The following is a 22835-nucleotide window of genomic DNA, read 5'->3' as shown; positions in this document are numbered from 1 at the left end:
CCCATCTCTGCCAGTCTCAGCCCCCACTCCATCTCTGCCAGTCTCAGACCCCACTCCATTCCTGCCAGTCTCAGCCCCCACTCCATCCCTGCCAGTCTCAGCCCCCACTCCATCCCTGCCAGTCTCAGCCCCCACTCCATCCCTGCCAGTCTCAGCCCCCACTCCATCCCTGCCAGTCTCAGCCCCCACTCCATCCCTGCCAGTCTCAGCCCCCACTCCATTCCTGCCAGTCTCAGCCCCCACTCCATCCCTGCCAGTCTCAGACCCCACTCCATCCCTGCCAGTCTCAGACCCCACTCCATCCCTGCCAGTCTCAGCCCCTACTCCATCCCTGCCAGTCTCAGACCCCACTCCATCCCTGCCAGTCTCAGCCCCCACTCCATTCCTGCCAGTCTCAGACCCCACTCCATCCCTGCCAGTCTCAGCCCCCACTCCATCCCTGCCAGTCTCAGACCCCACTCCATCTCTGCCAGTCTCAGCCCCCACTCCATTCCTGCCAGTCTCAGCCCCCACTCCATCTCTGCCAGTCTCAGCCCCCACTCCATCCCTGCCAGTCTCAGACCCCACTCCATCTCTGCCAGTCTCAGCCCCCACTCCATCCCTGCCAGTCTCAGACCCCACTCCATCCCTGCCAGTCTCAGCCCCCACTCCATTCCTGCCAGTCTCAGCCCCCACTCCATCCCTGCCAGTCTCAGACCCCACTCCCATACCTGCCAGTCTCAGACCCCACTCCATCTCTGCCAGTCTCAGACCCCACTCCATCTCTGCCAGTCTCAGACCCCACTCCATCTCTGCCAGGTCACTCACCCTCCATGGGAGTGTTGCTGTCGGGCCGGTTTGCAAACACAACATCTACGTACTCCAGCTGCATCCTCTGTAGGGAGCTCCTCAGACCTGGGGACAGAGAGAGGGAGAGAGAGGAGGGTGGGTGGAGAGAGGGAGAGGGAGGAGGGTGGGTGGAAAGAGGGAGAGAGGGGGAGAGAGAGGGAGGAGGGAGGAGGGTGGGTGGAAAGAGGGAGAGGGAGAGGGAGGAGGGGAGAGAGGGGGAGAGAGGGGGAGTGTGGTGGGGAGAGAGGGGGAGTGTGGTGGGGAGAAAGGGGGAGAGAGGGGGAGTGAGGGGGGAGTGTGGTGGGGAGAGAGGGGGAGTGTGGTGGGGAGAAAGGGGGAGAGAGGGGGAGTGAGGGGGAGTGTGGTGGGGAGAGAGGGGGAGTGTGGTGGGGAGAAAGGGGGAGAGAGGGGGAGTGAGGGGGAGTGTGGTGGGGAGAGAGGGGGAGTGTGGTGGGGAGAAAGGGGGAGAGAGGGGGAGTGTGGTGGGGAGAGAGGGGGAGTGTGGTGGGGAGAGAGGGGGAGTGTGGTGGGGAGAGAGGGGGAGTGTGGTGGGGAGAAAGGGGGAGAAAGGGGGAGAGAGGGGGAGTGAGAGAAAGAAGGAAGTGGACACATGTTAGAAACCTGCGGTTACAGAAAACCACAAGCCCCGGAGAAAGTGAGAGAAGGTTCGGAGACCTTTCCCCCTCTGTCGCTATCATCCAGTCAGATAAAAGCGTCAATCAGCAGTTGAAACAATAACAAAACGACTCCCCACAGAAAAAGCTGAGGGATGGGGCTGAAGAAATGTAACCACAAAGCTATGGATTCAATGACCATCCATGATATATATATTTTTTGAGGCTATATAGTATGTTTACATTTACTTTGTTTACAAACATTGTATTTAAATAAGCTTGAGGTACGACAGTTAAACTAAGCTCATGAGGCATTTATAAGTTATATCTTCAAGATTCAATATCATTACTTTATAAATCCAAAATGTATGTAGCAACTGCAGATTGTCCTTTTAAAGTTTTTCTGTTTGAATACTGAGAGGAGAAAGGGATGAGGGGGTAGAGGGATGAGGGGGAGATATGAATGAGGTATTGTGAAACAGTATGTCAGCTCAGCTCCATTCATAAACACTGACAGAGGAGAGGAAACCGGGATGAAAGGATGGAGAGGAGGAGAGGAAGAGAGGAGACCGGGATGAAAGGATAGAGAGGAGGAGAGGAAGAGAGGAGACCGGGATGAAAGGATGGAGAGGAGGAGAGGAAGAGAGGAGACCGGGATGAAAGGATGGAGAGGATGAGAGGAAGAGAGGAAACCGGGATGAAAGGATGGAGAGGAGGAGAGGAAGAGAGGAGACCGAGATGAAAGGATGGAGAGGAGGAGAGGAAGAGAGGAAACCGGGATGAAAGGATGGAGAGGAAGAGAGGAGACCGAGATGAAAGGATGGAGAGGAGGAGAGGAAGAGAGGAGACCGAGATGAAAGGATGGAGAGGAGAGGAAGAGAGGAGACCGAGATGAAAGGATGGAGAGGAGGAGAGGAAGAGAGGAGACCGAGATGAAAGGATAGAGAGGAGGAGAGGAAGAGAGGAGACCGAGATGAAAGGATGGAGAGGAGGAGAGGAAGAGAGGAGACCGAGATGAAAGGATGGAGAGGAGGAGAGGAAGAGAGGAGACCGAGATGAAAGGATGGAGAGAGGAGAGGAAGAGAGGAGACAGAGATCAAAGGATGGAGAGGAGAGGAAGAGAGGAGACCGAGATGAAAGGATGGAGAGGAGGAGAGGAAGAGAGACCGAGATGAAAGGATAGAGAGGAGGAGAGGAAGAGAGGAGACCGAGATGAAAGGATGGAGAGAGAGAAAGAAAGGAGACCGAGATGAAAGGATGGAGAGGAGAGGATGGAAGAGAGGAGACCGAGATGAAAGTATGGAGAGGAGGAGAGGAAGAGAGGAGACAGAGATGAAAGGATGGAGAGGAGAGGAAGAGAGGAGACCGAGATGAAAGGATGGAGAGGAGGAGACCGAGATGAAAGGATGGAGAGGAGAGGATGGAAGACAAGAAAGACAAAGGGAGGAGGTATAGGTGTCCCTAAGTGTGTACATCTGTGTGTTCGTAAGAGTGTTTATGTGTATATATTTGTGTGTGTGTGTGTGTGTGTACACCTAAGTGTGTGTGAGATTAGTTAAAGTCTTCAGAGTTAATCCCAGGGAGTCGTTCTCTCCCCTGTCACCATCCACACATCTTAATCCCTGTCCTGTCATCTCCAGCCTGGTAATCCCAAGAACACCTACTACACACACACACATGCACGCACGTACGCCTAATCTGAGCCAGCTCTGCTCTGTGCTGCCATGACTTGCACATTTCTCTGTCTCCTTTGTCTCAGCGATTAGCCACTTTTAAGGCTCTGAAGTGACACACACACACACACACACACACACACACACACACACACACACACACACACACACACACACACACACACACACACACACACACACACATGACTTGCACTTTTCTCCGTCTCACTGATCAGGCGAGGAAGTGGGTGGTTGGAGAGGGGATAGAAGGAGAATAAATAAAAGGCATCCTATTGGTGGATAAAGGAGGAAAACAACTATGTCCTGTTTAAAACCTTGACAACAATACTGTCTCACTCTCAGAGCCTGTCAATCACTCTACTCTTGTCAAGAACTCCATCAATTAGTAAACAAAAATGTAAAATGACTTTTTAAAATTAGGATTCAGTCCTCTGTCAATCAATACATACAGTAAAACCACCAACAAACAACCACATCAACCAATGCCGTTCTAAAATGCCCCTGTCTGTCTGTCTGTCTGTCTGTCTGTCTGTCTGTCTGTCTGTCTGTCTGTCTGTCTGTCTGTCTCTGTGTCTCTCTCTCTCTCTCTCTGTCGCTCTCCCTCCCTCTCCCCCTCTCCCCCTCTCCCTCCCTCTCTCCCTCTCTCCCTCCCTCCCTCCCTCCCTATCTCCCTCTCTCCCTCTCTTCCTCTCTTCCTCTCTCTCTCTCTTTCCCTCCCCCTCTCTTTGTAAACATATTACTCTGTTCTTCCTTGGGGGGGAAGTTAGAAGCTGACATGAATGTTAATACTATATGAGAGTGCTGAGTCACTGCAGGAGAGGTGCAGGCATTGTGCCGTGGACAGGACGCTGTTGGGCTGGATCAGAGAATTGAATTGGGGTAGCGTGTGTATATACACAGTGTCTGGGTGTCAGGGTGAGTTTGTATAATCCCAGAAAAATACTAAAATAGGAGACTGGAGGAACTGAGAGGGTAAATAGGAGAGGTAAGGAGAGGACAGGAGATGAGAGGATAAGACAGAGGGGAGGAGAGAGAAGGAGAAGAGAGGAGAGGAAATTAAAGGAAAGGAAAGGAGAGGAAGGGATGGCTTGGAGAGGAGAGGAGAGAACATGACACAAAGATATGGATACAGGGGTCCAGAGGGACTTCCAGATTTTGCTCGCCTGAAGTAGAGTATCTCATGATAAGCTGTAGACCACACTATTTGCCAAGAGAGTTTTCATATATTTTTTTCGTGGCTGTTTATTTACCACCACAGAAGGACTCTGGCACTAAGACCGCACCGAGTCAGCTGTATAAGGAAATAAGCAAAAAGGAAACCATCCCTGCTAGTCTCAGACCCCACTCCATCCCTGCCAGTCTCAGACCCCACTCCATCCCTGCCAGTCTCAGACCCCGCTCCATCTCTGCCAGTCTCAGACCCCACTCCATCCCTGCCAGTCTCAGACCCCACTCCATCTCTGCCAGTCTCAGACCCCACTCCCATCCCTGTCAGTCTCAGACCCCACTCCATCTCTGCCAGTCTCAGACCCCGCTCCATCTCTGCCAGTCTCAGACCCCACTCCATCCCTGCCAGTCTCAGACCCCACTCCATCTCTGCCAGTCTCAGACCCCGCTCCCATCCCTGCTAGTCTCAGACCCCACTCCATCCCTGCCAGTCTCAGACCCCACTCCATCCCTGCCAGTCTCAGACCCCACTCCATCTCTGCCAGTCTCAGACCCCACTCCCATCCCTGTCAGTCTCAGACCCCACTCCATCTCTGCCAGTCTCAGACCCCGCTCCATCTCTGCCAGTCTCAGACCCCACTCCATCCCTGCCAGTCTCAGACCCCACTCCATCTCTGCCAGTCTCAGACCCCACTCCCATCCCTGCCAGTCTCAGACCCCACTCCATCTCTGCCAGTCTCAGACCCCGCTCCATCTCTGCCAGTCTCAGACCCCACTCCATCTCTGCCAGTCTCAGACCCCACTCCCATCCCTGCCAGTCTCAGACTCCACTCCATCCCTGCCAGTCTCAGACCCCACTCCATCTCTGCCAGTTTCAGACCCCACTCCATCTCTGCCAGTCTCAGACCCCGCTCCCATCCCTGCTAGTCTCAGACCCCACTCCATCTCCCCCCCATAATTATATTCTCCTGATTCCCGCTTACAAGCAAAAATTAAATCAGGAAGCACCAGTGACTCGGTCTACAAAAAAGTGGTCAGATGAAGCAGATGCTAAACTACAGGACTGTTTTGCTAGCACAGACTGGAAGATTTTCCCGGATTCTTCCGATGGCATTGAGGAGTACACCACATCAGTCACTGGCTTCATCAATAAGTGCATCGATGACATCGTCCCCACAGTGACTGTACTTACATACCCCAACCAGAAGCCATGGATTACAGGCAACCTCATGCCGCTTTCAAGGAGCGGGACTCTAACCCGGAAGCTCTAACCCGGAAGCCCTCAGACGAACCATCAAACAGGCAAAGCGCCAAAGCATCAATTGGCAAAGCGCCAATACAGGACTAAGATTGAATCGTACTACACCGGCTCCGATGCTCGTCGGATGTGGCAGGGCCTGCACACTATTACAGACTACAAAGGGAAGCACAGCCGTGAGCTGCCCAGTGACACGAGCCTATCAGACGAGCTAAATCACTTCTATGCTCGCTTCGAGGCAAGCAACACTGAGGCATGCATGAGAGCATCAGCTGTTCTGGATGACTGTGTGATCACGCTCTCCATAGACGAGGTGAGTAAGACATTTAAACAGGTCAACATTCACAAGGCCACTGGGCCAGACGCATTACCAGGACGTGTGCTCCGGGCATGTGCTGACCCTGATTGAGTCTGTTATACCAACATGCTTCAAGCAGACCACCATAGTCCCTGTGCCCAAGAGCACTAAGGTAACCTGCCTAAATGTCTACAGACCCGTAGCACTCACTTCCATAGCCATGAAGTGCTTTGAAAGGCTGGTAATGGCTCACATTAACACCATTATCCCAGAAACCCTAGACCCACTCCAATTTGCATACAGCTCAAACAGATCCACAGATAATGCAATCTCTATTGCACTCCACACAGCTCTTTCCCACATGGACAAAAGGAACACCTATGTGAGAATGCTATTGATTGACGACAGCTCAGCGTTCAACACCATAGTGCCCTCAAAGCTCATCACTAGGCTAAGGATCCTGGGACTAAACACCCTCTGCAACAGGATCCTGGACTTCCTGACGGGCTGCCCACAGGTGGTGAGGGTAGGTAGCAACACATCTGCCATGCTGATCCTAAACACTGGAGCCCCTCAGGGGTGCATGCTCAGTCCCCTCCTGTACTCCTTGTTCACCCACGACTGCATGGCCAGGCACGACTCCAAACCATCATTAAGTTTGCAGACGACACAACAGTGGTAGGCCTGATCACTGACAACGATGAGACCGCCTATAGGGAGGAAGTCAGAGACCTGGCCAGGTGGTGCCAGAATAACAACCTATCCCTCAACGTAATCAAGAAAAAGGAGATGATTGTGGACTACAGGAAAAGGAGGAGCGAGCACGTCCCCATTCTCATCGACGGGGCTGTAGTGGAGCAGGTTGAGAGCTTCAAGTTCCTTGGTGTCCACATCACCAACCAACTAGAAAGGTCCAAACACACCAAGCCAGTCATGAAGAAGGCACGACAAAACCCATTCCCCCTCAGGAGAAATTATTTGGCATGGGTCCTCAGATCCTCAAAAGGTTCTACAGCTGCAACATCGAGAGCATCCTGACTGGTTGCATCACTGCCTGGTACGGCAACTGCCCGGCCTCCGACCGCAAGGCACTACAGAGGGTAGTGCGTACGGCCCAGTACATCACTGGGGCCAAGCTTCCTGCCATCCAGGACCTCTATACTAGGCATGTCAGAGGAAGGCCCTAAAAATTGTCAAAGACCCCAGACACCCCAGTCAAAGACTGTTCTCTCTACTACCGCATGGCAAGCGGTACCAACAGCTTTTACCCCCAAGCCATAAGACTCCTGAACAAGTAATCAAATGGCTACCCGGACTATTTGCACCCCCCCGCCAACCCCTCTTTTGCGCTGTTGCTACTCTCTGTTTATCATCTCTGCATAGTCACTTTCACTATACATTCTGTCACGCCCTGATCTGTTTCACCTGCCCTTGTGATTGTCTCCACCTCCTCCAGATGTGGCTTGTTTTCCCCAGTGTATTTATCCCTGTGTTTCCTGTCTCTCTGTGCCAGTTTTGTATGTTGTATGTGCCAGTTTCATCTTGTATGTTTCCAAGTCAACCAGCGGTTTTCCCGTTCTCCTGCTTTTTGCATTCTCCTTTTTCTAGTCCTCCCGGTTTTGACCCTTGCCTGTTTTCTGGACTCTGTCCCCGCCTGCCTGACCATTCTGCCTGCCCTGATCTCGAGCCTGTCTGCCACACTGTACCTCCTGGACTCTGTACCCGCCTGCCTGACCATTCTGCCTGCCCTGATCTCGAGCCTGTCTGCCACACTGTACCACTCTGATCTGGTTTTGACCTTTTGCCTGTCCATGACCATTCTCTTGCCTACCCCTTTTTGGATTATTAATAAATATCAAAGACTCAAACCATCTGCCTCCTGTGTCTGTATCTGGGTCTCGCCTTGTACCTTGATACATTCATGTACATATTACGTCAATTAGCCCGACCAACCGGTGCCCCCGCACATTGGCTACCCGGACTATTTGCATTGTGTCCCGCCACCTCCCAACGGTCAAACCCCACTTTTACGCTGCTGCTCTCTGTTTATCATCTATGCATAGTCACTTTAATTATACCTACATGTACATATTTCCTCAATTAGCCCGACTAACCGGTGCTCCCGCACATTGAGTCTGTACCGGTACCACCTGTATATAGTCTCCACATTGAGTCTGTACCGGTACCACCTGTATATAGCCTCCACATTGAGTCTGTACCGGTACCACCTGTATATAGCCTCCACATTGACTCTGTACCGGTACCACCTGTATATAGCCTCCACATTGAGTCTGTACCGGTACCACCTGTATATAGCCTCCACATTGACTCTGTACCGGTACCACCTGTATATAGCCTCCACATTGACTCTGTACCGGTACCACCTGTATATAGTCTCACTACTGTTATTTTTACTGTCATTTTACAGTTTAATTTTTTTTTGTATGTCTTTACTTATCTATTGTTCACCTAATACCTAGTTTGTACTTAAAAATTGCACTGTTGGTTAGGGCTTGTAAGTAAACATTTCACTGTAAGGTCTACACCTGTTGTATTCGGCGCACGTGACAAATAAACTTTGATTTGACTTTGAGTGCTTATGTCCATGGTCTATCATATTAGAGACTGCTTCCACAAAAACAAACAAACAAACAAAGGCTTTACAAATGAACCAACTCAATCTCCCAGAGACATCCGACCCTGAGCGACATACAGGTACTTCAAAAGAGGAGGTCAAGATCAACGGAGCGCACTGGAGGAAATGAATCACAAGGGAACTGTGGTAGAAAGAGGGGGGAGAACAGGAGGAGGAGAGATGAAAAGGGGGGGGATTATAGAGGTGAACTGGGGCATGGATTTATGTGAAGGACCAGACAGATGGAAGAGGAGGAGAGGAAATCAGACAGTTTACCTTCAATGATGTGCTTCCTGTTGAGTCCTCTCTCGGTTTCGGCTCTGGAAAATAACATATAAGTGAATATACACATCATTGGAGGCTGCTGAGGGGAGGACGGACAATAATAATGTCCAGAACAGAGCATGGAGTGGCATCAAACACCTGTAAACCATGTGTTTGATGTATTTGAGACCATTCCACCTATTCTGCTCCAGCTATTACCACGAGCATGTCCTCCCCAATGAATGTGCCACCAGCCTCCTGTGATAAACACACAGAAAAGTATACACAGGAGAAACTGATTAGATCATTGAACTGGTCCCGCCAGCCAACAAGATGCCTACAAATAGCTGAAAAGACAAGAGACACAAATACAGGAGAATAATCCTGCAGCAACAGGACATGTGGATTATAATTCATTGGTTTTTTTTGCGGTTGATCCATTAAGTATGACATTTGAAAGTGTAAATTACAAACTTTAGAAGCTTTTTTAAAACTCAAATGCACTACAAGTTCTCCTGCAACAGGGTGATCAAATTAAGATCCTACTGTAAATCTGTACAATTTGCTCTGGGAAGCATCAGCAACTACAAAACACATGTTTGCTTCTGTCTATCAGTGTTGCGATCCCTGTAATCTATTGTGGATGTCTGATTCAATGACACACTGTCAGCGCCGGTATCACATCATCTACCATCCCTTTCCCCATAACCATCTTCCCCCTGTCCATCATCTACCCATCCCTTTCCCCATAACCATCTTCCCCCTGTCCATCATCTACCCATCCCTTCTCCCATAACCATCTTCCCCCTGTCCATCATCTACCCATCCCTTCTCCCATAACCATCTTCCCCCTGTCCATCATCTACCCATCCCTTCTCCCATAACCATCTTCCCCCTGTCCATCATCTACCCATCCCTTTCCCCATAACCATCTTCCCCCTGTCCATCATCTACCATCCCTTTCCCCATAACCATCTTCCCCCTGTCCATCATCTACCATCCCTTCCCCCATAACCATCTATCTTGCCCCTGTCGTTCTCTCTTTCTTCTCTCTCTCGTTCCCCATTCGCCTCGCTCTCCCTGTCTCTCGCTCTCCTCCTCTCTCTTTAACACGCTCTTGCCTTCCTTGTCTTTCTTTCCTTCCTTGTCTTTCTTTCTTTCCTTCCCTACTCCTCACTTATCTTTTTATTTATACTCCCCCTTCCCTCTCTCCCCTTTACCCCTTCCCTCTCTCCCCTTGCCCCTCTCCCCCTTCCCTCTCTCCCATTTACCCCTTCCCTCTCTCCCCTTGCCCCTCTCCCCCTTCCCTCTCTCCCCTCTCCCCCTTCCCTCTCTCCCCTCTCCTCATTCCCTCTCCCCTTGCCCCTCTCCCCCTTCCCTCTCTCCCCTCTCCCCTTCCCTCTCTCTCCCCTCTCCACCTTCCCTCTCTCCCCTCTCCCCTCTCCCCTTCCCTCTCTCCCCTCTCCCCCTTCCCTCTCTCTCCCCTCTCCACCTTCCCTCTCTCCCCTCTCCCCCTTCCCTCTCTCCCCTCTCCCCCTTCCCTCTCTCCCCCCTCTCCCCCTTCCCTCTCTCTCCCCTCTCCACCTTCCCTCTCTCTCCCCTCTCCCCCTTCCCTCTCTCCCTCTCCCCCTTCCCTCTCTCCCCTCTCTCCCTCTCTCCCCCTTCCCTTTCTCCCCTCCTCACCCTTCCCTCTCTCCCCTCTCCACCTTCCCTCTCTCCCCTCTCCCCCTTCCCTCTCTCCCTCTCCCCCTTCCCTCTCTCCCTCCCCCCCTTCCCTCTCTCCCCTCTCTCCCTGTCTCCCCCTTCCCTTTCTCCCCTCCTCACCCTTCCCTCTCTCCCCCTTCCCTCTGTGATGTGATGTGGGGGCCAGTCAGCCTGGTTCACAGAGAGCGAGAGAGTTAATTTCTTTGTTTTATTCTCTGCTATGTTATCGGTTCCTCCAGCAGTCAGAGAGAGCCTCGTCGGACCCCTAAAAGACTGCCAGGCTGCTTGTTAATCATGCCTCTCTCTCTCACTCTCTGCATCCCTCCCTCTCTCTCTCTCATTTGCTTTTCTCTCTCACTCTTTTTCTCTCTCTCTCTCCCTCCCGTTTCTCTCCGCCTCTCTCTCCGTCTCTCTCTCCCTCTCCCTTTAATCTGGTCCATAGTGGAGAGGGCTGTGTCACCACAGAACCACTATAATACTTTAAAGATATAGCTGGCTGAGTTTCAAATTATACCGGATCTATACTGTATTTATACCCTACAAGCAGAATTTTGACAATATTACCGTTATATCAACACACTCTTTATACCCTATCTTATACTGCACTATTTTTGACCTGAGTATGTGCGCAAATCTCAGATAACAACCTAATTCATTGTACAGATGCCGTATCCTAATTTGATCACCCTGTTGTTGCTGCAATTTTCCAGACAGAATCCAGAAAGAACTCGGACAGAACTCGGGAAAAACACAGAGACAGAACCCAGACAGAACTCAGACTGAGCACGGACAGAACTCAGACAGAATTCAGACAGAACCCAGACAGAACTCAGACTGAGCACAGACAGAACTCAGACAGTACAGTGTCCATATTACGACAGATTCAGTACAGACATGTCAATGAGGAGGAAGAGACTAACTCAGATCAACAGTACTCAGCTCTGAAACATAACTATTTTTGTAAAACAATGGTGGAGATTAGTCAACACTTTTTCATTGGTATGATGCTCTGAAGGGGAGAATCTCAAATGCATTTCCTTGATGATTTATAGCATCATTTCTCCTCGCCTCCTCTCAAAACCCATTGGCTGAGAAGGTCAGAGGCAAGTGAAGGAGGCAAGTGTAAAGATCCGAGGAGTCAAGGAAATGCTATTGAGATTCTCCCATCGTCTGAGGAGGCAGATACTTACTTTCCACCCCAGTAGAGCTTGGTGGTGATCACCAGACTGGATCTCCTACAGGAAGACAGGCAGACATAAAGATGTACAGACAGACAGACGGACAGAGAAATTAGACGGAGAGAAAGATAAAGATTAGAAAGACATATGGACATTCTTATCCCACTTAGGTATATAATATCACTTAGGGTATATATCATTTAGGTATATAATATCATTTAGGTATATAATATCACTTAGGGTATATAATATGATTTAGGTATATAATATGATTTAGGTATATAATATCACTTAGGGTATATAATATCATTTAGGTATATAATATCATTTAGGTATATAATATCACTTAGGGTATATAATATCATTTAGGTATATAATATCATTGAGGTATATAATACCATTTAGGTATATAATATCACTTAGGGTATATAATATCATTTAGGTATATAATATCATTTAGGTATATAATATCACTTAGGGTATATACTATAATTTAGGTATATAATATAATTTAGGTATATAATATGATTTAGGTATATAATATGATTTAGGTATATAATATGATTTAGGTATATAATATAATTTAGGTATATAATATCAATAGCCTTCTGGTAGTCTGTCTTTACACTGTAGAGGAAACAGTATTGATCCTTTAGCTTTTTACACATGCTGTTCAAGTATGAAGAAAAGTATTCTGGGAGACTTTCTCAGAACTTTGATAGGATACAGTGTATCAACTCAACTGAAAGTCAAATCCCCATCGCTCGACTGTTTAATGTTTAATATTTAACACCCGGAGTTGCAGTGGGAGGCACTGAACCGGCGTGAACTGAAGTGCAGTGGGAGGCACTGAACCGGTGTGAACTGAAGTGCAGTGGGAGGCACTGAACCGGCGTGAACTGAACAACCGGAGAGTGAAACGTCTATGAAGTGTACAGTGGAGAAATGTAGCAGCGTAAATGTATGAGATCAATATGAGGCCGCCGCCGAGCCTTCACATAGCCGAGAACACTCAACCAACTCTCCTCTGATTGCCATGGTTACTGCTGCAGACCTAGTTAGCTGATTGGTGGATGAGTTATATTGGTGATGGATCTGATATAAAGCTGTGTGTTTTGATTTACAGTAGATTAGCATTTGTTAGCTGTCTCCCAGGCAAAACCACCGCACGCATGTAAGCACGCAACACACACAGGGTGTACACACCCACACACAAATCAAATCAGATTTTATTGGTCACATACACATGGTTAGCAGATGTTAATGCAAGTGTAGCGAAATGCTTGTGCTTCGAGTTCTGACAGTGCAGTAATATCTAACAAGTAATCTAACAATTCCCCAACAACTACCTAATACACACAAATCTAAAGGGGTTAATTAACCCCTTATGCTTACCTTAATTCTAATCGTAACCCTAAACCTAACCCCAAAACTTAAAAAAGCCTTTGTCCTCATGGGGATGTGGGAAATGTCCCAACGAGGGAGAATTTCAGAGGTGGGATCAAGTCACTATTATTCAAGTCACAAGCAAGTCTCAAGTCACAAAGTCCGAGTCTCAAGTCGAGTTCCAAAGTAGAACAGGTCAAGAATCGAGTCAAGTCCAAGTCGAGTCACAAGTTTTCAAGTCAAGTCTCAAGTGTGGTAAAAAAATGATCTATACATGGAAGGACTTGTTCAACAACAAATCTTTGTTTATTTATTAAGGCTACCAGCCAGTCCTTTACATTATTTTGTCTACAACACATTTTGATCAGCCAGTGTAATTGTAAAAGAGGGAACTCATAAGGGCATGAAATCAGCAGAAGGCAGGTTGACGTGCTCAGTGTAGATGTATTTACATGTCTTGGTGATCCAATGGTGAAAGTGCCATATAATACAAAATATACAAGTAGATTTACCAAATATACACAGGCAATAACCTCTGTATCAGGCTTAACCCGTCCTACCTGAACGGACACAGGTAGAGGGCAAGACTGTACAGCCTCCCCTTGAGAAACCTAATGGAATCTGTCTAACAGGAGCTCCAACAGGTAGGCCTGCATAATATAAGCACTTGGTACGCAGAACCATACAATTACCCAATTAGCAAATGAACCAGTTCATTGGTTGTTACAATATAAAAGGCAATTTCCACATCCATTGTTACATTCGTCTTAAGACTTAATGATTATTAATGATATTCCATCACCCTGCATACATGGACCAATCATTTTCTCTTATTCAATGTTCTGACTCCAAAGCGTGACGCGCAGGCCACGTCGAATATTTCTACCTCCGACATAACCAGGAAATAGGAACGAAGGGAACCATACATTGATTTAAATAAGCAGAACTTTTACCTCATGGGTCTTGTCAACGTTCATGTGCACTATAAACATTGCGCCCACTCAGAGCAGGGTAAGAAATAGTTGGGTCAATTAAAATGTATCGTAGAACTATCAAACATGAAACTGTCCACGTGTTGCAATAAACGGTACGGGGATGGACTGATGAAACGCTAGCAATTATTGTAGTATTAGATGGAATTGTCACGACTTCCACCCAGGGTGGCTCCCCTGCCTGTTCGGGCCGGTCTACTAGCTGCCATCGACCCCCTTTTCCTTTTCTGTTTGTTATGTCTTATTGGTTGCACCTGTTTCTTGTTTGAGTTTTGGTTCAGGACTATTTAAGCCGGTTAGGCCCGCCTGCTTTTGTGCGGTCTTGTTTTCTGTTAGTCGAGGTTGGTTGCGTGTTGTGTTCCCTGTCTGTTTGTGTGTTCCCTGTCTGTTTGTGTGTTCCCTGTCTGTTTGTGTGTTCCCTGTCTGTTTGTGCCCAGTTTTGGGTTGGACACTTTTGTTCTCGCCTGTTGTTTTTGGCGTTAATTGTGTATACCGCAATAAAGTTCAGTTTCCCCCATTATCCTCTGCTCTCTGCGCTTGACTCCCTACCCACCACTCCTGGCTGTGTGACAGGAATATAGATTTACCACAAAAGCCTATGTATTTAAATGTGTGAAAGCAACAGCAAATATTTCAAAAAGAGAGACAAAAAGCACTCCACTGGAAGGAGTTTGGAGAGCACAATAGAAGCCCCTGGCCTATAGTGCGTCTTTGCCACAGTAATAATTAATTTGAACAAAATCCAAATGCAAGCTTCATAACTAAATGATCAATTTCAAGCAATTGTTACACACCAAAAGACCAGTAAGCCTATTCTAGTAAGTGTTGCCCCAATGCTGGTGAGCTTGCAAATTAAACAGTTATCATTGTTGATCATCAAACATCGCCATCCGTTTTGTCACCAAAGCCCCATATACTACCCACCACTGCGACCTGTACACTCTCGTTGGCTAGCCCTCGCTTCATACTCGTCGCCAAACCCACTGGCTCCAGGTCATCTACAAGACCCTGCTAGGTAAAGTCCCCCCTTATCTCAGCTCGCTGGTCACCATAGCAGCACCCACTTGTAGCACGCGCTCCAGCAGGTATATCTCTCTGGTCACCCCCAAAACCAATTCTTCCTTTGGCCGCCTCTCCTTCCAGTTCTCAGCTGCCAATGACTGGAACGAACTACAAAAATCTCTGAAACTGGAAACACTTATCTCCCTCACTAGCTTTAAGCACCAGCTGTCAGAGCAGCTCATAGATTACTGCACCTGTACATAGCCCACCTATAATTTAGCCCAAACAACTACCTCTTTTCCTACTGTATTTATTTATTTATTTATTTTGCTCCTTTGCACCACATTATTTCTATCTCTACTTTGCACATTCTTCCACTGCAAATCTACCATTCCAGTGTTTTACTTGCTATATTGTATTTACTTCGCCACCATGGACTTTTTTTGCCTTTACCTCCCTAATCTCACCTCACTTGCTCACATTGTATATAGACTTATTTTTCTACTGTATTATTGACTGTATGTTTGTTTTACTCCATGTGTAACTCTGTGTTGTTGTATGTGTCGAACTGCTTTGCTTTATCTTGGCCAGGTCGCAATTGTAAATGAGAACGTGTTCTCAACTTGCCTACCTGGTTAAATAAAGGTGAAATAAATAAATACATTTAAAAAAAAATTGGAGCTGCATATTAATATATTATGTCAATTCTCTCGTCCTACAATTTGACGTTTGTGCTGCACCCGATCCTATAGCTGTACACTACAGCAAATCATCAATCTGTTCACCAGCTCACCGACCTATGTAGTTTGACAGTTTGAGTGCCGGGTGTGCGTTTCACTAGTCAATCTGTTCACTAGTTCACCGACCTATGTAGTTTGACAGTTTTAGTGCCGGGTGTGCGTTTCACTAGTCAATCTGTTCACTAGTTCACCGGCCTATGTAGTTTGACAGTTTTAGTGCCGGGTGTGCGTTTCACGAGTCAATCTGTTTTGTTGTTTTGTTGTTGTTGTAACGGCGATGCTGCGGCTACTGTGTCTAGCTGAGTGTAGAGTAATCCACGGAGACTGTGCCACAAAGTGAGTGACAAAACATGACAAAACCTGGCCAGATCATTTCAAGTCATCAGTCTCAAGTTAAAGTTGAGTCCCGATTCTTGAGACTCCAAGTCAAGTCTCAAGTACTTTTATTTTCTATCAAGTCGAGTCTGAAGTCATTCAATTTGTGACCCGAGTCAGACTCGAGTCCAGGTCATGTGACTCCAGTCCACAACTCTGGAGAATTGTCCTTGTTTTACTATCCTTGTGGGGACGCGCGCACGCACGCACACACACACACGCACGCACGCACGCACGCACGCACGCACGCACACACACACACGCACGCACGCACACACACACACACACACACACACACACACACACACACACACACACACACACACACAGTTTAAAGATGATACATTACCTCCAGCACTTTTTCTTGATGATGTTCCCCAGGATTATCTCAGCTCTGTAATAAAGCAGGGAGATTAATTGTGTGTGTGTGTGCGTGTGTGTGTGTGTGTGTGTGTGTGTGTGTGCCATAGATCTGCACCATATAGCTCTGATTAATTGTATTGTAGAGTCACCCAGAGGTCTATACTGTTGTAGGTGGTTGCTCCACACTGGTAGGTGATGAGCTGAGATTCCCTCACAGTTCTGAGGCGCTAAAGGTTCTGAGGCGCTAAATCCAATCCACTATTGTGGAAATCAGTCCAAATAGGTAGAAACCAAAAGTCACAGTTTACTGTGTTAAAAGTCATTCAGGGAGACGGCACGTGTTTCATACTGTATAAAATAAACTGCTCTACATATATACTGTATATATATCCTGTACTACGTACTGTCATGTGTGCATGGAAGCGCAAATGTACTGGCGTGGGTTGCCAGCTTGTTTTTGCCTCTCGTTGTGTTGGCAAGGCAACCACGCTGAATGCACAATCAGCATGCACCCACGCTGTGGACCTACGTGCTTTAGAACTAATCCCATTCCATATGGTTGATTCAAGATACTGTACAGATGTAGGATCTTCATTTGATTCAAGATACTGTACAGATGTAGGATCTTAATTTGATTCAAGATACTGTACAGATGTAGGATCTTAATTTGATTCAAGATACTGTACAGATGTAGAATCTTCATTTGAACCTAACTACTGTTTGTGGTCTTGGCTGACACCTACATTTTGTGGGTGTTAGTGGTAGACTGGAACAAAAACCTGCACTGTGTGTGTGTGTCAGCCCTCCAGGACCAGATTTAGGCAGCCATCTCTGCTCTGTGGGTTCAGGTAGGCAGGTAATAGGTATTCAGATCACACTCACTTCCCACCGGCATAAACTTCGGCTGTGTCGAAGAGATTGACCCCATTCTCATATGCTATGGTCATCAGCTGCTCAGCCACCTGAGAAACACAAAACAGGATTCATCAGCTCAGTGGACAACAGGGAGCTGGCAGCTGGGCAGTGTTCATTTAGTAGGAATAAAAGAAGAGGAAAACATTTTGGAGGTAAACATTCTGTTGAGCAGTCCTCTGGAGCTCGGCCGGTAGAGCGAGGGCTTGAAACGCCTGGATAGTGGGTTTGATTCCAGGACCAGATGTGTGCACGCATGATTGTAAGTCGCTTCGGATAAAAGCATTTGCTTAATAGCATATATTTTGAGACAAACACTCTGGAATGAGATATTAAAATCCAGCAAGTACAACCTCTTGTTTTCAAAATGGTATCTCCTGTTGAGTTCCTGCTGAACATACCCAGTGGTAGCAGACCGAGGACAATTCCAAACATTGGAGTAACTCAGGCTATTGAAGCTCCAGTACTTGTCTCCTGTTCGTCATGGTACAGCTCTAACAGACCAATGTTTCTGTGTCACCAATCTTAAGAGTCTCATTTTGTACTAATTCAATGTATTTGTTCCTGAATGTTTTGTTGTCTAGTCTATGGGATCCCCCTGTTAGTATACTGTAAAGTAAAATAAATATAATAATGTATATAATAATATATAATAATAATTTTACTATATATATATATATATACAGTGGGGAGAACAAGTATTTGATACACTGCCGATTTTGCAGGTTTTCCTACTTACAAAGCATGTAGAGGTCTGTCATTTTTATCATAGGTACACTTCAACTGTGAGAGACGGAATCTAAAACAAAAATCCAGAAAATCACATTGTATGATTTTTAAGTAATTAATTTGCATTTTATTGCATGACATAAGTATTTGATCACCTACCAACCAGTAAGAATTCCGGCTCTCACAGACCTGTTAGTTTTTCTTTAAGAAGCCCTCCTGTTCTCCACTCATTACCTGTATTAACTGCAACTGTTTGAACTCGTTACCTGTATAAAAGACACCTGTCCACACACTCAATCAAACAGACTCCAACCTCTCCACAATGGCCAAGACCAGAGAGCTGTGTAAGGACATCAGGGATAAATTGTAGACCTGTACAAGGCTGGGATGGGCTACAGGACAATAGCCAAGCAGCTTGGTGAGAAGGCAACAACTGTTGGCACAATTATTAGAAAATGGAAGAAGTTCAAGATGACGGTCAATCACCCTCGGTCTGGGGCTCCATGCAAGATCTCACCTCGTGGGGCATCAATGATCATGAGGAATGTGAGGGATCAGCCCAGAACTACACGGCAGGACCTGGTCAATGACCTGAAGAGAGCTGGGACCACAGTCTCAAAGAAAACCATTAGTAACACACTACGCCGTCATGGATTAAAATCCTGCAGCGCACGCAAGGTCCCCCTGCTCAAGCCAGCGCATGTCCAGGCCCGTCTGAAGTTTGCCAATGACCATCTGGATGATCCAGAGGAGGAATGGGAGAAGGTCATGTGGTCTGATGAGACAAAAATAGAGCTTTTTGCTCTAAACTCCACTCGCCGTGTTTGGAGGAATAGAAGGATGAGTACAACCCCAAGAACACCATCCCAACCGTGAAGCATGGAGGTGGAAACATCATTCTTCGGGGATGCTTTTCTGCAAAGGGGACAGGACGACTGCACCGTATTGAGGGGAGGATGGATGGGGCCATGTATCGCGAGATCTTGACCAGCAACCTCCTTCCCTCAGTAAGAGCATTGAAGATGGGTCGTGGCTGGGTCTTCCAGCATGACAACGACCCGAAACACACAGCCAGGGCAACTAAGGAGTGGCTCCGTAAGAAGCATCTCAAGGTCCTGGAGTGGCCTAGCCAGTCTCCAGACCTGAACCCAATAGAAAATCTTTGGAGGGAGCCGAAAGTCCGTATTGCCCAGCGACAGCCCCGAAACCTGAAGGATCTGGAGAAGGTCTGTATGGAGGAGTGGGCCAAAATCCCTGCTGCAGTGTGTGCAAACCTGGTCAAGAACTACAGGAAACGTATGATCTCTGTAATTGCAAACTAAGGTTTCTGTACCAAATATTCAGTTCTGCTTTTCTGATGTATCAAATACTTATGTCATGCAATAAAATGCAAATTAATTACTTAAAAATCATACAATGTGATTTTCTGGATTTTTGTTTTAGATTCCGTCTCTCACAGTTGAAGTGTACCTATGATAAAAATTACAGACCTCTACATGCTTTGTAAGTAGGAAAACCTGCAAAATTGTCAGTGTATCAAATACTTGTTCTCCCCACTGTATATAATAATGATAAATACACAAACAGCCAGACAATAACAACACCATAATACTTGTTACTTGTTATCCCCTAACACTGTGTCAACCATCATTCCAGTTGTTGTACCGGCAGGTCACTTTAACAAGTCTACCCGTTTCAGCATCTCCAGAAGAGAGGTGTCAGAGTTCAATGCTCTCACTGCATCATTGTGTGTGTGTGTGCCTGCGCATGGCATGCACATGCACGTGTGTGTGTGTTCAACTGTGTGTGTCCTCTCTTCATGCCCCTGTCTATGAATGAGGTTGTGGGTTCCCTGTGTATGTGTGAGGTTATGGGTTCCCTGTCTATAAATGAGGTTGTGGGTTCCCTGTCTATGAATGAGGTTGTGGGTTCCCTGTCTATGTGTGAGGTTGTGGGTTCCCTGTCTATGAATGAGGTTATGGGTTCCCTGTCTATAAATGAGGTTGTGGGTTCCCTGTCTATGAATGAGGTTGTGGGTTCCCTGTCTATGTGTGAGGTTATGGGTTCCCTGTCTATGAATGAGGTTGTGGGTTCCCTGTCTATGAATGAGGTTGTGGGTTCCCTGTCTATGTGTGAGGTTGTGGGTTCCCTATGTGTGAGGTTGTGGGTTCCCTGTCTATGTGTGAGGTTGTGGGTTCCCTATGTGTGAGGTTGTGGGTTCCCTGTCTATGTGTGAGGTTGTGGGTTCCCTATGTGTGAGGTTGTGGGTTCCCTATGTGTGAGGTTGTGGGTTCCCTGTCTATGAATGAGGTTGTGGGTTCCCTGTCTATGAATGAGGTTGTGGGTTCCCTGTCTATGAATGAGGTTGTGGGTTCCCTGTCTATGTGTGAGGTTGTGGGTTCCCTATGTGTGAGGTTGTGGGTTCCCTGTCTATGTGTGAGGTTGTGGGTTCCCTATGTGTGAGGTTGTGGGTTCCCTGTCTATGTGTGAGGTTGTGGGTTCCCTATGTGTGAGGTTGTGGGTTCCCTATGTGTGAGGTTGTGGGTTCCCTGTCTATGAATGAGGTTGTGGGTTCCCTGTCTATGAATGAGGTTGTGGGTTCCCTGTCTATGTGTGAGGTTGTGGTTTCCCTGTCTATGAATGAGGTTGTGGGTTCCCTGTCTATGAATGAGGTTGTGGGTTCCCTGTCTATGAATGAGGTTGTGGGTTCCCTGTCTATGAATGAGGTTGTGGGTTCCCTGTCTATGAATGAGGTTGTGGGTTCCCTGTCTATAAATGAGATTATGGGTTCCCTATCTATGTGTGAGCCAGAAAACCTCACGGGTTTTGGCCCATGTCTCTGAGAGGCAGCACGGAGAGGGAGTGACGAGACAGGAACTAACAGGGAAGGAGACCTAAGCTGGTAGGACCACTTAGCCTGGATTAGCTGGTAGGACCACTTAGCCTGGATCAGCTGGTAGGACCACTTAGCCTGGATCAGCTGGTAGGACCACTTAGCCTGGATTAGCTGGTAGGACCACTTAGCCTGGATCAGCTGGTAGGACCACTTAGCCTGGATCAGCTGGTAGGACCACTTAGCCTGGATTAGCTGGTAGTACCACTTAGCCTGGATCAGCTGGTAGGACCACTTAGCCTGGATCAGCTGGTAGGACCACTTAGCCTGGATTAGCTGGTAGGACCACTTAGCCTGGATCAGCTGGTAGGACCACTTAGCCTGGATTAGCTGGTAGGACCACTTAGCCTGGATTAGCTGGTAGGACCACTTAGACTGGATCAGCTGGTAGGACCACTTAGCCTGGATCAGCTGGTAGGACCACTTAGCCTGGATTAGCTGGTAGGACCACTTAGCCTGGATCAGCTGGTAGGACCACTTAGACTGGATCAGCTGGTAGGACCACTTAGCCTGGATCAGCTGGCAGGACCACTTAGCCTGAATCAACCACACCAACCAGGGGTCCAGATATCTTCGTTGGTTGGAGCGTGGTGCTGGCAGCTCTGAGCTCGTGGGTTCAGTTCCCTTATCAATCATAGTTATTAGTTATATATTGAATCTTAACTTACCTCATCTGAAATCTGACCTCCAAACGTTACCCAAGTACCTGGGAGAAAGAGGGACATGTATCAGCATTCATATCTTATGCTGCGGAACACTGTAAATGTCATTCTAAACCCCTATATATCAAAAGTAAAAGAAAAGTTAACCGCTAGTAAATGGTTGCTAACTTTTCAAAATTAAACATTCCATGACTTACGCTCGCAAATCCTACATCTAACAAAACATGTGAAAGGTCAGAGGTGAGAGGGCACAGTAGGAGGTGTGGCTGGACACCAGGTTCAGTACTCATCATGTTGTACTGTTTAGTTTTGGGGTTTTATGCCGAGGCTAATGGCCCAGTCACAACCCTCTGTCTCATGATTTAGATGGCTTTCAGACTCCACTTACCCATGATTCACCACTGCTAAACCAGCCTTGGGTGGAGCTCTCTGTCTTTGTGTGTGTGTGTGTGTGTGTGTGTGTGTGTGTGTGTGTGTGTGTGTGTGTGTGTGTGTGTGTGTGTGTGTGTGTGTGTGTGTGTGTGTGTGTGTGTGTGTGTGTGTGTGTGTGTGTGTGTGTGTGTGTGTGTGTGTGTGTGTGTGTGTGTGTGGGTATGTTCGTCTCTGTGTGTATGTGCGCTTCCGTGTGTCTTTCCATTCATGTGTGTGTGTGTTATGATGCCAACTTTGCTCCTGGTCTTTGCAGTGTAAAGCTACATTTCCTCTGTCCTTGTCACAATCGCCTAGCATCACCCTGAAATAATGATGGAAACAAACAGAGTTGTCTCTCTCCCGTGTCCCCAGCACCCCTTCAGTTATTAATATAGTGTATTTACTGTTTGTTGACTTCTCCCTTTACCCTCAATTACACCCTCAGCGTTTCAACTTGGTCAATTACACCCCCGGTGTTTCAACTTGGTCAATTACACCCCCGGGGTTTCAACTTGGTCAATTACACCCCCAGTGTTTCAACTTGGTCAATTACACCCCCTGTGTTTCAACTTGGTCAATTACACCCCCGGGGTTTCAACTTGGTCAATTACACCCCAGTGTTTCAACTTGGTCAATTACACCCCCGGTGTTTCAACTTGGTCAATTACACCCCCGGGGTTTCAACTTGGTCAATTACACCCCCAGTGTTTCAACTTGGTCAATTACACCC

General features: G+C 47.4%; 1 protein-coding gene across 2 annotated transcripts in view; it reads right to left on the bottom strand.

Annotated features, from left to right (window-relative positions):
• kcnab1b (potassium voltage-gated channel subfamily A regulatory beta subunit 1b) overlaps nt 1-22835 on the bottom strand; it is a 75371-nt gene that overhangs the window by 15699 nt on the left and 36837 nt on the right. For both annotated transcript variants that reach the window (XM_071361028.1, XM_071361029.1), the window contains exons 3-8: nt 21701-21738; nt 17381-17460; nt 16485-16529; nt 11653-11697; nt 8771-8814; nt 808-894 (exon numbers count right to left, since the gene is read on the bottom strand). In XM_071361028.1, the coding sequence (XP_071217129.1) occupies nt 808-894; nt 8771-8814; nt 11653-11697; nt 16485-16529; nt 17381-17460; nt 21701-21738 (339 nt within the window). The remainder of the gene's footprint in view (nt 1-807; nt 895-8770; nt 8815-11652; nt 11698-16484; nt 16530-17380; nt 17461-21700; nt 21739-22835) is intronic.

Source organism: Salvelinus alpinus, chromosome 23 (genome assembly GCF_045679555.1).
Source record: "Salvelinus alpinus chromosome 23, SLU_Salpinus.1, whole genome shotgun sequence".
NCBI classification, from domain to species: Eukaryota; Metazoa; Chordata; class Actinopteri; order Salmoniformes; family Salmonidae; genus Salvelinus; species Salvelinus alpinus.
The sequence above is the reverse complement of the archived record's forward strand: the minus strand, read 5'-3'. Positions and strand labels throughout refer to the sequence as shown.